Source organism: Rhopilema esculentum, chromosome 6, assembly GCF_057945365.1.
Source record: "Rhopilema esculentum isolate cy_ngs chromosome 6, ASM5794536v1, whole genome shotgun sequence".
In the NCBI taxonomy this organism is placed as follows: domain Eukaryota; kingdom Metazoa; phylum Cnidaria; class Scyphozoa; order Rhizostomeae; family Rhizostomatidae; genus Rhopilema; species Rhopilema esculentum.
The window spans coordinates 2,313,251-2,326,115 of record NC_142820.1 but is presented as its reverse complement, the minus strand read 5'-3'; the positions used below and the strand labels follow the sequence as shown (position 1 = coordinate 2,326,115).

General features: G+C 35.5%; 1 protein-coding gene across 2 annotated transcripts; it reads left to right on the top strand.

Annotated features, from left to right (window-relative positions):
- Positions 1 to 1,423: 1,423 nt before the first annotated feature.
- LOC135686041 (major facilitator superfamily domain-containing protein 8) lies at positions 1,424 to 12,336 on the top strand. Of its 2 annotated transcripts, XM_065202188.2 has the most exons (11): positions 1,424 to 1,525; positions 4,425 to 4,590; positions 5,181 to 5,224; positions 5,580 to 5,823; positions 6,160 to 6,273; positions 7,658 to 7,801; positions 8,846 to 8,981; positions 9,224 to 9,358; positions 9,903 to 10,000; positions 11,023 to 11,231; positions 11,876 to 12,336. In XM_065202188.2, the coding sequence occupies exons 2-11, from the start codon at positions 4,467 to 4,469 to the stop codon at positions 12,134 to 12,136; spliced, it is 1,509 nt and encodes a 502-aa protein (XP_065058260.2). In that variant the 5' UTR covers positions 1,424 to 1,525; positions 4,425 to 4,466; the 3' UTR covers positions 12,137 to 12,336. The 2 variants fall into 2 exon arrangements, with proteins under 2 accessions (XP_065058260.2, XP_065058261.2); XM_065202189.2 differs by lacking the exon at positions 4,425 to 4,590 and having other exon boundaries at positions 1,447 to 1,525; positions 11,876 to 12,335.
- The last annotated feature ends 529 nt before the right edge of the window (positions 12,337 to 12,865 follow it).

Genomic DNA, 12,865 nt, shown 5'->3' with positions numbered 1-12,865 from the left:
GTAATGTCGAGATCTTACAACTTCTGTTAACGAATTGAAATAAATAACATAAATCAGCGATCCAAAAAAAAGATTTGTAAATAGAACCAACAATTTAAAGTGAAGTGTTCGAGATGTTAGACGCCTTCTACACGTAAGATGTCTTTACTTAATGGAATCAATAACACCAGGTTGAAGCCAATAAAATTGCTTGAGTAAGCCAAATCGCCCGTAGATAAAAACTGGATCATTTTATTCTCTTTCTTATGCAGTAATCATTTGATAAGTTATCATATATGATATGTGATTATGTATCGCTCTCAGCAATTATTTAGAAAGTGAAGTTTATCTGCTCAGTTTTACATGCAGTTAAAGGAAAAGCTTGCGGGAGCGTAGGAAGTGTGACACCCCAAATGCATCATGAGATGGTTATTGGTCAATTGGTCCATAAATCTTTAGTTCATTGGAAAAATTGCTTGTCCGTAGGTGAAATAGCACCTAAATTTTACTTTTGATGACAAGCTTAAAGTATCTTGTAACCAATCACAAAAGTTAAAAAATTGAGCAGTTTGATGTCGGCCCAATGAATGGAACTGAAGAGTAGGCAAGGATATCTTAAACTCTAATTTACAGGTCTTTTTTATCTCATTTTTATATCCACGGATAAATATTGACTGCAAGCGTTTGCAGTTCGCAATATTTTTTATCGATAATCGCAACGAGAAAATTAGAAATTCTGATGGAGCGTGAGTTAAAAATTGAGGCGTCCAGATTGAAACAGCTGGAGCGTTTGTAAGAAATTATTGAGAGCAATTATGAAGAGTCTGTAGAAGCATCAGCTCATCCCATGGCCTCTAATTGCTTGGATGCAGCAGATAACGAAAGAAAATCATAAACTGGTAATTGATATTGTTGGATGTAAAGTAGCATTCAAATGATACCAATCTCACCAAAATTTTTGTTACTGAATGCATCAAATATTCGCATTTCATCAATATCTGACCACATGTTGCACCTTTTTTTATTGCAGGCACATCTTTGAATCGGCTTTTCGCTCGCAGGCACAAAATATTTTTATTTAGCCCTGATTCCAAAATTTTATCATCCTGATAGTTGTTAATAGTTTCAATTGACTGTTGTATGAATGCTTGCCATCTTTCTTTAAGACCCTAAAAAGCACGAGAAAAATTAGAGATGTAACTTTGGTTGCTGTTTACTTAAATATTCTAATTTTTTTGTATCGAGCCTAATACATTGGCATTATGCACAATTTGTTAGTAATTAGTTGCTAGTAGTTAGGACAATTTACTTTTCCATTTCCGAACGAAATTTGATTGGAAACCTTTTATTTGAAACCCATACTGCTGAAAGATGCAACTTGCATGTCATCGCTAGAGGTTTGAATTTCCCGCAAATCAATATTTAACTCGTCCCCAGTCTTTTAGAAAAATGTTGAAGAAGGGTTGCCAAAGCTGACCGCAGAATAGGAACAACTAATAGTAATTCTTATTCTGTGGCCAGACCTTGAAGAAAAGTAAAGTTCGCGGTATGTTTTTACATCTTTTGTCATGTGCGGGAACGGAACTTGTTGGTACATATGTGTAATTTGTGTTTCATTAGCAGTTCGGCTTCTGACAATGGGACCTGTAATTGTTCCTATAATCGTGGCCTAAAAGTACCTGAGGAACAGGCCTTAAACTGGTCAATTAAACTAAACATTGTTTGCACACCAAGAGCACAACTTCATCACGCAATAAGAATGCATGCCATAACTCAATTTTAATGTCTAACTGTGCATTTGATTTTTCAGCAACTATTTTAGATTGCATTCACACTGTATTTCTTCATGGCTTGTATAACTTGCATAACTTTATATATTCACACGGGCCCGCTTTGCAAACGTTTATTTTATCAGCCCTTGGCCGTGGCAAATTTTCGAACTTGTCATCAATCAAAGACAGTGCGAATTATTGCACGAGCACACACTTTATCTGCAGCTTTTTTCCAAAAAGTCATTCAAGTAGCTATTTTTTTAAAAAAATTTGCCCCCTTTTTCAGAAAATAACCCTTTAACAGAATATGGGGACCTATCCTAATGGCTATGTACAAAGAAGATGTCTGGTACGTAATATGACCTCAGTAAAGAGCGGTAGCAAGAAGGATTAGGCCCTTCTATGAAGATTTTTATTAAGAAAAAATATCAGAATATCGCGTCTTGGCGAAAATTTACTCTCGTTGGCATTGTAATTGACGACGGAGTAGGATCTCTCGGGCTGATTCGTTTTAATTTACCGTAAAAGCTCTATTTATTTTTTTTAGTCCTAGAGCGGGCTTATTTGAGAGGGGGGCGGGCTTACATAACTATTCAAAATGAAACGTATCATAAAAATGCCACAATGCTCTTGGATTTTCAACGTCAGTATCCTCTTGACCACACAAGGAAATCTTTAATGCACCCCATCTTATCATCATAACACCCATCAAGAGAACCATGCAATGCGCAGCAGGCCTGTAGCCATGGGTGGTGGGTGGTGGTATCACCAGCTCAAAAAAACTGGGGTAAACAAAAAAAATTTCTTGTCCACGCCCTTCAGACTCTTGGAAAATAATTTTTTTAGTATTTTTTATCGTTTTTGGAATTTTTGGACAAGCAACTTTCTCAAGCAGCATTTTTCTTTTATGCCAGTGCAAAAATCTAAATGGATCTGATCAGCCCAACTCCCCTCCCCACAGTAGGCATTTCTTCCATTGTACGGGGGCACAATTGCTGGATTGTGTGCTGCAGCTCCCTTTAAAACTGTGCCAACTTCTCTTTTGGCACGGCAAAAATAAAATTTGCAAAATTGACTTGCTGATGATGTTGAGTCAACATCATTTCATAGCCGCGAGCAATAGAAAGCGGGACACTAATTAGAGGGAAATCGGAATTTTTCCTGTAGCATTCTGTTACAGAAACCGTGTCACTTCGTTAGTTTCTTACAGGCTCCCCCACTCCTTTATGTACTCATTCTTCGTACATAAAAAGTGTCCCATGGGATGGCCTTTTCATAAAACTTGGAATATGGTAGGGGGCGATGTTTGAAATTTAGGGACATTGACAAGTTCCAGACTTATATACCAGACTACAGAGTACAACTGTTTCCAATGACTGCAGGTGTGCAAGAGCATTATTTCAAGTGTGCAAGTATGCGCTTTGGTATAAGTGTGCACTTCCATCTTGCATATTAGTGCATACAGTTATGCTAGAGCCCAAGAAAGTATTAGAAAGTAAACTCATAGACAACCATAGAAAGCACGGTTAATGGGTTTATATCCTTATTGAAAGGATTCTTGTTTTACCACTGTTGTTTCAATCAAATCTAAATTTTCTCCTACTTATGAACATCCAATAAAAAAAACAAAGTATTGCAAAGCTGTCTGCCTAACATTGAATTCTGGAATTGAATTTTAGAGCATTAGCAGGTAAATGTTGCTTTGCCTATCCTTATTCTTAGGTATCTCCTAATACTATTGAGTTCTTCATTTTTTGGCCATCTTATATTTGGTTTTTAACAGATGACTTGAATAAAGGCACAGTTCCTGCCAAAAAGCAAGAAAGAGAGAACATAAACAAATTGTTTGAAATGGTTTTTTTCTGGATATAACGGATGTAGTGTGGTTTATCTCTTGTATTTTGCAATTATTTGCAATAATTTTTTGAGAGCCACATGCAGGGTATTCTCTACTGGTGGTAATGAGGGTGTAACACCCCCTTGAGAGAAATGTTATTGTAAAAGTGAGGGTTGTGTGCCATCTGGATTGCTTCAGAAATGAAAAAGGCTGAGGATGAAGAAAGAACAATATTGTTTTTTGCTACCATGCCATTTTTAAAAATAAAATCACACATTTTAGTGTAAGGCAATGAAAGGGACCAACACTGTCAACCCTGTTGCAGGCAATGAAAGTCAACCCTGTTACAACAACCGTATATGAAACACCAACAACCAAATTAAACTGTTGTGCTTCTCAATTAGGAGCAATAAATGAAAAATCAATTTTTAACAGATGAACTGAACTGAACTGAACTGAAAAAAAGGAAAACCTCAGAAGATAATTATAATAGTTGGGGATCATTGAGGACACACCCTCCCCAGTCACCCAGTTGTGATGTCTACTGTGATGTAGGGTGCTTAATTAGCAATTGCTCTAACTTATTGACAAATAAAGATGGCTCATCCACATTAAAAATGGGTCCTGGACACCCCCCCCCCCCCTGCTTGAGCACAATAGCTAGCAACCAGCCTGGCCAAATTATTGAGAGAATCTAGATCTATAATCTATTAATTAGTAGGTTTATGCATTGTTTTGAAAAGAGGTTATTTAGACTCATTAAAAAAGTTAGGGTAACTCTCTGGAATTTTGTCATATTTTCAATATTGATTGTTTGTTTCTATGTGGTACACTAGAGCCTTGTGTGCTAAAGGCCAAAGCAAAATATAAAAGCAAAGATGTGTCCAATAAAGAAAAATTTTTTGGTTGATGGTGGCATTAACTCGATTGGTGAGAAAAAGGATGAGAACAGAAAAGCAAACATAAGAGTGATGTACTTAACAATGACAATGACCATGTTAGGTTAGATAAGTTTGTTTGGTGTTTTCACTTCTTTCATTGATTATTAAAGATTGATTATTAACGATTATCAACAAAAGTTAATGCTAATTGATTTGTTTTCCATAGTGTTAATAATTTGATATAAAATATACTAGATTACGTGCGATACAATATAATGCTAAAATATATAATGCAATGAATGTAAGTAAATTGTACCAGGAAAAGTTTTTTTAAATAAATAATGACGTTTCGAGCAATAAAAATGTTGGTATTCATTTTGTGTTTTTAACAGACCTGTCAAATTTATGCGAGTGGACGCTAAATGTCATAACCTATCTGGTGCTCATTAATTATTCACAAGTTTCAGCATTCACTTGGTTTTCGTTGCTCCAATCACTTGTTATTGATTGCTCTAATTGCTTTGGTGCAAAAATTAACTGCTCAATGCAGGACAATGGGACAATTAACCAATCAACATATTGTGTTTTCTAATTAAGAATTGTGCAATGCAGCCTGGTGTTTAATGCAAAACCATGCACATTGTAACATTTATCTAAAATTATACCCCCATCTTTTGTATTTAATTAATTTTTCTGATATTTTCATTTTAGGGATAGCAGTAGGTGTGTCGTCAACCTGGCCATATCTGCAAAAAGTGAGTGAATCATTGTAAACAGGTTTTTGGTCTGTTTACAACTCTCTTCCAAAGCCTTTGTTTTAGTAATTAGCAAGCTAAAGCTACAAATAACTAACCTTCCGAAAGTTAATATCCCCCTGCAAATTAAAAAACAGTCCAAAATTTGCTTTGTAATCCTTTAAAATCCATCTAATCAATTGATCTTGAATTCTCAATTGTGTTTTTATTTATAGAAGCATTTTCTATCATTGCTAAATAGTTTATTTGTCAAAGGTTTTTCCTGGTTTTTTCTTAAAATTATCATTTGCCTTGAAGTAAATTTCAGTTCTTATAATTATAAGCTATTAATATCTCCTTCGCTTTATGTCCCCAGATTGACTCAGAGGTTAGCCCAGAGTTTTTAGGCTGGACAAATTTTGGATTTAATCTCGTGGCAATAGGCTCTGATGTGCTGCTTGGAAGATGGATGCATTTGAGGTCATGCAGAGAACCACTTATAGGTTCCATTTTTGCTGGAATCCTGTCTGGGCTGTTATATGCAATTGCGCAGGGTGTTGGAGGGGATAATGGACTATGGATTGTCCTTGTTTCCAGATTATTCCTTGGCTTTACCAGAGGTTTGAAACGATTATTTATTTTGCCTATACTGATAGAAACCAGCATTTTCCTGTCATCCAATTGTACAGTGCTTATCAACATCTTCACTTTCCTGGGTAAGGGTTTACTATAAGAAGGCATCATAACTTGATGTTTAAAAAACGTTGTTGTGAGATGCAGTGCTTAAATTCAAAAATTTAAATTTAAATTCTTTGATTTCTGAATATGAATGTTATTGAGCTGTAAGAAACATTGCATGTACAACAATTTGAATTGTTACAACTGAATGGATCTCTGTGTCTTTTTCACTTTGTTGTATATTGTGTGCAATGATATTTTTTAAACGTAATTCAAAGGTAACCTGACAATAACAAGGGCAGTGGTATCAGAATCAACTACACCAGAGGAGAGGTCCCATGCCATGATCAATTTAGTCATTTCAATGACAGGTGGATTCGCTTTGGGGTCAGGTATGTTCCCAATACCATAGAAATATCTTTGGTTGAAGGAAATCCTAGTGTTTTATTCTAAAAATCCCTAGAAATCCTTTTGTTGGAAATCTTGAGCGGTTTTATGCAAAGAGTGATTTGCCACTTGATTTTACCAGTTTTGTTTTTTCTTGTGGGATATTTTCTGTCGCTTGGTGATATTATGGTGGCATTTTTTTAAATGAATCTAAAGAAATGACATATCAGACTTTTATTTTGCTTTTTATAGGAGTGTTTGTAATTTTACGTAACGAGGTATAGTATTTTCGACCTGTTTCAAAATCAGTGGCCCCTAAGGTCCTTTTTTCGAAAAAATCGAGACCCCTCCACACGGTAATGGAAATTTTTAACAAGATAATTTTCATCGATTTTCACCTTCTGTCTACTAAAAACGCAACTTTTGTAAACGCTGTCAAGAGTGGAATTTTTTTAAAACACCGTTTTCTTGTTCATGTGTAGACGGCGAATAAAATTTTTTCGAACAACATTTTAAGTCTTTTTTAAGGTTTCTGTCAATCTCGTAATCTCACATCTATGAATTTTTTGCCTTGTTTGTGATGACTTGGTGTTCCCTGAGGCTTTGGCGTGCATTAAAAAATTTTTTATTGACATATTCTACTTCAATTTTAAAGCGCGTTGCTAAACCACAATAACCTTGCTTTGAAAAATGGGTAATGGAAAAGGCTTAGGCATGAAAATGGCTTCTTTGATATAGCACACTGTGTAACTAATGTATAATTCTAATGCTACGTTTCGTGAAATATCATAAAAACTTGTCCCCGTGAATAGACTTAAACTGTGATGAGAGTTTCAGACCCTTTTCACACTGTGCCGGATGAATTTATCAGCATAATCTTTTGTTCGGATTGATTTACACTGTCAGATTATGTAGATTGTCAAACTTTTGGTGAATGCTTGCGCTTAAGTCCACTCTGGATTGCTCTCGATTGCTCTGGATTGTAAAGTCTGACTAAATTGGCAGGCGTTGTGTTCTGCTTGTCGAAAACACTTCTTATAAATTTTCTTCACTTTTCTGTTCTTACAGGTAGAAAAAGCAAAAAGTTAATATTCAGCAAAACTCAATTTCTTCTAGATAAGGATTTGTGATATCCCAGGAGTAATTTTTCAGAGAATTTTACAAGTTACTTCTGCTTGTAGATGCTACTGTAAAAAGTTTGGCTCTAACCTTTCCTAATTTGCTCCGGGTCGAATTTTAAATTCATTCTCCTGTTTTTGCCTCAAAATGCCGTTTTTAGGAAATGGGCAATAAATTCCATGCCAAATTTGCCAAATTTCAAATTTTCAGAACTTTGCCACAACAATTTACAGCATTGTGAAAGTTGAATATGAATTTCTACCTTTGCAGGTATTCAAGCACTGATCTCACTACTTGGTGAAAGAGAATTATATATTAGTGCCCTAAGACTACATTTCAACTTGTATACAATTCCTGCATACCTCCTTGTGTGTCTTGGCATCATCAATGGATTACTTATTTTCCATTTCGTCAGTAAGTACTGCTTGCTAAAGCATATCCTACATTTCCAAAGTTGCTTTTTGCAGATAACAAAACACCGTGTAAACTGCCGCTTTTATTTTGAATAGTTTTTGCTTATATTTTCTAAGAGACTTCAGAGGACCAAAAGATAAGAAACCATAGATCACCCTAAACTTTTAAAAGCTGCTCAAAAATCCTTTCCCAAAAGTAAGGTGAAATTGATTCTTTTCGACGATCAAGCACCTTTTCTCTGTTAATAGACATAGATAAATAGAAAGAAGAGCTTCTTTTGACTTAACAGGTATTCTGTTTCATGTTATTTTGTGTCACGTTTTGTGTTTCTGAAGAGTAGCTCTCTAGCATACTGTGTTTTAGAAACCTTCAAGAAATTTTTAACACTGAAATCAGCAAAAATATTGAGAAACTGATTTCTAATCCTCAGCTTAGTGTGTCTAGACATACAGCTGACAAAGACTAATGTAAATTTATTGAAACGTGTAGATTTTCTCAAGAAAATGCACGTGTTCACGTTGAACCTCAGTAAATGGATCAAAATCCACTCAGCAATTGCTCGAAGGTTACTTTGGGGAGGTGGCCAAAGGATTCAATAGTTTTGGATGTAATTTGTTATTGCAATTGCTGTCTCACTATTTGATGATGTTTCATCCTTTATTTCTAGGCACTAGAAATCTTCTTAAAGTATATATTGTTTCTTGTAGGATAACAATTTCTGTAAATTGTGTTGCCTGCTAAATAGTTTTGAAAGAGAATACCATAGACTAGTTGTGGCAGTCTTTTCATCACAAATGATCTAAAAATGATCATTTCATCTCAGATGATAGATTGAAAGTTATTTGAATATCTCAACAATTTGTCTTCAGATTGATTTTACAATTAAATATATTTATTTTACACATTTTAACGTACAGGACTATTATTTATAAACTCCCATACATTTTTATGAAACGTCGCTTTCCTCAGAAAATTTTTTCCATCTTGTTTAGCTTATCAATAAAAATGTTTCCCATTTAATTTTTTCTAACCTTCTTCTTTCAGAAACGGCTCCTAAAAAAGAAGAGTCGAGGCGCCAGACCGGTAAAGAAGAAAAGCCTTTTAAAGGAAAACTGCTCACTTGTTTAACGTTAATCGGGATGTTTGCAATTACCAATTTCTGCTTATCACTCATGGAGACGTAAGTTAGATCTAAATCATTTCAGATAAGCTTTTTATATATTATGTGCTTCATCAAGAATTTCAAGAAGTGGAGGCAGTGTATTTCTTGCGACGGTAGTAGGAGAGACCAAGAACTACACTTTCGCTTGGCACTAAGTTTCGCTCGTGTTGCATTGAATTTTGTGCCTGTAAATAAAAGATGCTTATTTGTGTACAAACTACTACCACCTAATAAATTACTAAACGTTGATTTTTTTTCAGTTTAACAACCCCATTTGTGCAACACCAGTTTTCACTGACAAGAGCCAAAGCTGTCTGGTACGGTGGAATAGTCTTCACATGTCAAGGTCTTATCGGAATTTGTCAGCAAGGAGTTCTTAGATTTCTTGTTTTGAGGTAAGCACTTTAATGTAGAGGCGTGGGTGAATGGAGCTGTAGCTTAAGACAATAACGTTCAGAAAATGTTCAGAAAATGTTCAGAAAATGTTCAGAAAATGTTCAGAAACGTTTCTCTAGACGAAATGTTGCCCTCGTTGCCTCTCTCAATTTTTTTGTATCATTCGATTGAAAGCTTCTTAGAATTCGAATATGGCTGAAACCATAGGGTTTGGTCTTTACATTTTGATAGGAAAAAAGAAAATGTCAACTGTGAATTCCTCTCGTTCTATATACTCTTTTCAAGTTATGCAGTGGCCTTCCTCAAAACTACTGTATGGTTGGGTAACCGTTCTCCGGCTTACAACCATGGAACCGTAATGTTTTGCGGACTCTGCACGAGTAATGTGTGGATTTTCACGCGTTAATGAAATTTCCATCCAATTTCAAACATGGACATGAATTTAGCTATGTTTTCTCAATATGACTGTCCAGCATGCAATTTTCGTTGTGATTCACAACGATATCATCCAAGCTGGAATTGATTGCATCCTTTCTTTTGCAGATTTTCTGACCGTCTTGTTGTAGCAGTTGTTTATGGCTGTCTGATGCTATCCTTTCTACTTTATATACCAATAGGAAACACACCACTGATGGTTGCAGGTATGTCCGTCTGTTAATACCTTTGCACTTCTCTTTGGGGTTACCGTATCCTTTGATGTTAAGAAGTTTATGTTTTCTTATATTAATCTTGATGTCTTTTTTGTCTAGGGAAGTTGAACCTTTAACGTTAGCTAGTTTTCAAGTTGGTCCTCCAAGAAGATTAATTTCATGCTATAAATGTAAATTAAAAAGCTATTAATCAACTCCGAAAATGCAACGTCAGAAGCAAAATATTCCAACCTTAAATAGTTTTGTGTACAATAAAGCTAAACATAGAAGTTTGCTGCTTTGACCAGACTTTGAGGTAATTGAGCAGATTTGCACCTTAATAAGACAACGATTTCTGGCCAACGAATAAGACAACCTGTAGCTGAAGGGCTATTAGGATATATAAGGGATAAGCACTGTGAATTTCGGAAGAAGAGTGTATCCTCTTGAAGAATAAATTGAAATCAACTTATTATCATCAAGGCTGTCGGAAACTCTGGTCTGGTATTTTCTGGTCTGGTCATTGATATATACAAGTATATTAACTACAAACAATATTTAACACAGGAAGCAACTTCAAAGAACTAGATTTGCTGAATACGAATGATAAAAACTTCATTTTTAAATGGAATCAAAGCATTGTAAATTTTTTATGTAAGAACAACTCTGCGTTCATTTTAGATTTGTCTTGATAATAGTTTTTTTTCTTGTAAATGTGTTTAGCTTCTTAGAATGTGAACTCAGATTTAGTTTGACTCAGATTATCTTACATTTTCTATTTCAATCTTTCGCTGGATTTCGTTAATTTAGTTTGTATATTCCTTGCAATATTTACCCCCGCAAGGAATTATGTAAATCATAACAATGAAATTGTTACTTTTGGTGCAAATGTGACATTAAATGTCAAGTTGGTAGCAGCAAATTGCAAAACTCACGTAGCATTAATGAACTTATTGTTGCGAACATTATTGTAGGCTATAACATCTTTGGCTTTTCAATTGGCAAGTATTAAACATTGTTTCATTTTATCCTAGAGGAATTCACTGGCAACATCACTCGGAATGGCACTTCGGGACAGCAGCAGTTTGTGGGCTGCCCAGCAAGTTTTGATTGGTGTAGAGACACTCCCCAGATTTGGATGCCACAGTATGTGTTTGGAGCCGTTTTTTTTGCCATTGGCTACTCTTCTTGTCTAGGTCTTTTGGTATCAATTTACACAAAAATTGTTGCTGCAAAAAGACAGGTAAGTGCTCTTGATTGGCCTACTGCTTTCAGAGAGTAGCAAGTATTGTTTTTAATGTAGTAAGTACTGAGGTTTGTATAAAAAGCAGTGGATTTCCTAACAAATGAGCCATTTTCAAGCTTCCTATTACCAAAATTCAAGATCGTTCAACGTCCGGTTGCTGTGCTTATTCTCAATTCATTAAGAGCCCATATTTGCCGTTCTTTTACATAAGGGCACTTTGCTCAGTACCTTGGCTTTGTAGGTTTCACTTCGATATAACCGTTATTAGGGATACAACCTTGGAGTTCAAAAGCTAAAATCCGTTACGCAAACTTTCGAGTCCTTCTGTTAAGAAAGGCACGACCTTTTCTTTGCCTAATCATATTTATGTTTCGCATTAAAATTGCGTTGATAACTTACTGTCTTATATGTATTTTTCGAATGGTATATAATTTATGTTCCTTTCCTCGTCATTAATTTCCTATGAGGTATCCAATGTCATTAATCCCTTGTGAGGTAGGTTATGTGGTCATATTTTCGAAACGGTTTCGAATGTGCATTTCGCATGCCTGATCGTTGCATCAAAGGCTTTTCATTATGACAATTTATTTTAACAGATCATCCCTGCTTTCTGATTTGCAATATATTCGCCTTTTTTCAAGGGAAAAGTTGTCAGCTTGATATCATCATCTGGTAATTTGGGACGTCTAACGGCACCCATCCTAGGATCAACTTCTTACGTAACCATTGGACCAGGCTACACGTATACGTGGGTATTCTGTGCATTGCTAGCCTTCTTTTTAGCATATTTAATTCAGTTCAAGAAAATGATTCCGAGTCCCGTAAAACTGGACCAAGACGAGTTTTCCATCAACGAGAGTGAATCGGCAGATGATCTGGTACTTTTTGTTACCCCAGTCTAGCCCTTTTTCTATTACAATCCGTTCTCAACCTTGAAGAAACTTGAGAAGGTGCAATACATAGAGAAGATACCGTATTTAAGGCCCCATCCACCGCTGTAACATCTTATATTGGTTTCGATGTTGCACCTTCGTTTAGTTAACTTATAATAGCGACTACCGCTTGATAGGCCCTCCCTCTAATAAGCGTCGTTTCATTTACAAATAGGATTTCGCGTCAACAACCCCCCCCCCCCCCCCGAACCCCTTTTATCAGCGAGGCACTTCCCAACCAAAAACTTTAATCGTTTTCTTTTAAAGAATGCCTTGCTTCAAGTAGAAAGGATTTTTCTTTTGCTCACTTTTCAAATAACATCGCCGCGAAGCCAATTAAAAGTTATACGGTATATTTTATAAATTGTTTGGAAATAATTCTTTATGAAATTTTGACTAGATTTTGTAACTTTTTTTAAAAAAGATGTTGAATGTTTCTCAGTCGGCGATCTTTTATATAAGTTGCAACTGGCTTGACAAAGATTAAAAACCTTGGGAAATTTTTTTGTTTCGTGATATATGCATTGCTACAATCCTGGCCAAAAGTTATTGGACTGGCTGGCAAATTGTAGTATTGTAGTAATTGTAGTAATATTTTTGCGGAAAAGTTGCATTTTAAATGGTTTTTTCCTCCAGTCCACTAACACTAACCTTTTGGCCAGGATTGTAGATATTTATTTATCGCCTTGAATTAAACCC

Excerpts from the sequence above, each read along its gene's own strand:
- LOC135686041 (XM_065202188.2), top strand. The coding sequence starts at position 4,467 with ATGTGTCCAATAAAGAAAAATTTTTTGGTTGATGGTGGCATTAACTCG. Across the intron at positions 10,001-11,022 it reads CACACCACTGATGGTTGCAG|AGGAATTCACTGGCAACATC; the intron begins GTATGTCCGTCT and ends ATTTTATCCTAG. Across the intron at positions 11,232-11,875 it reads TTGTTGCTGCAAAAAGACAG|GGAAAAGTTGTCAGCTTGAT; the intron begins GTAAGTGCTCTT and ends CCTTTTTTCAAG.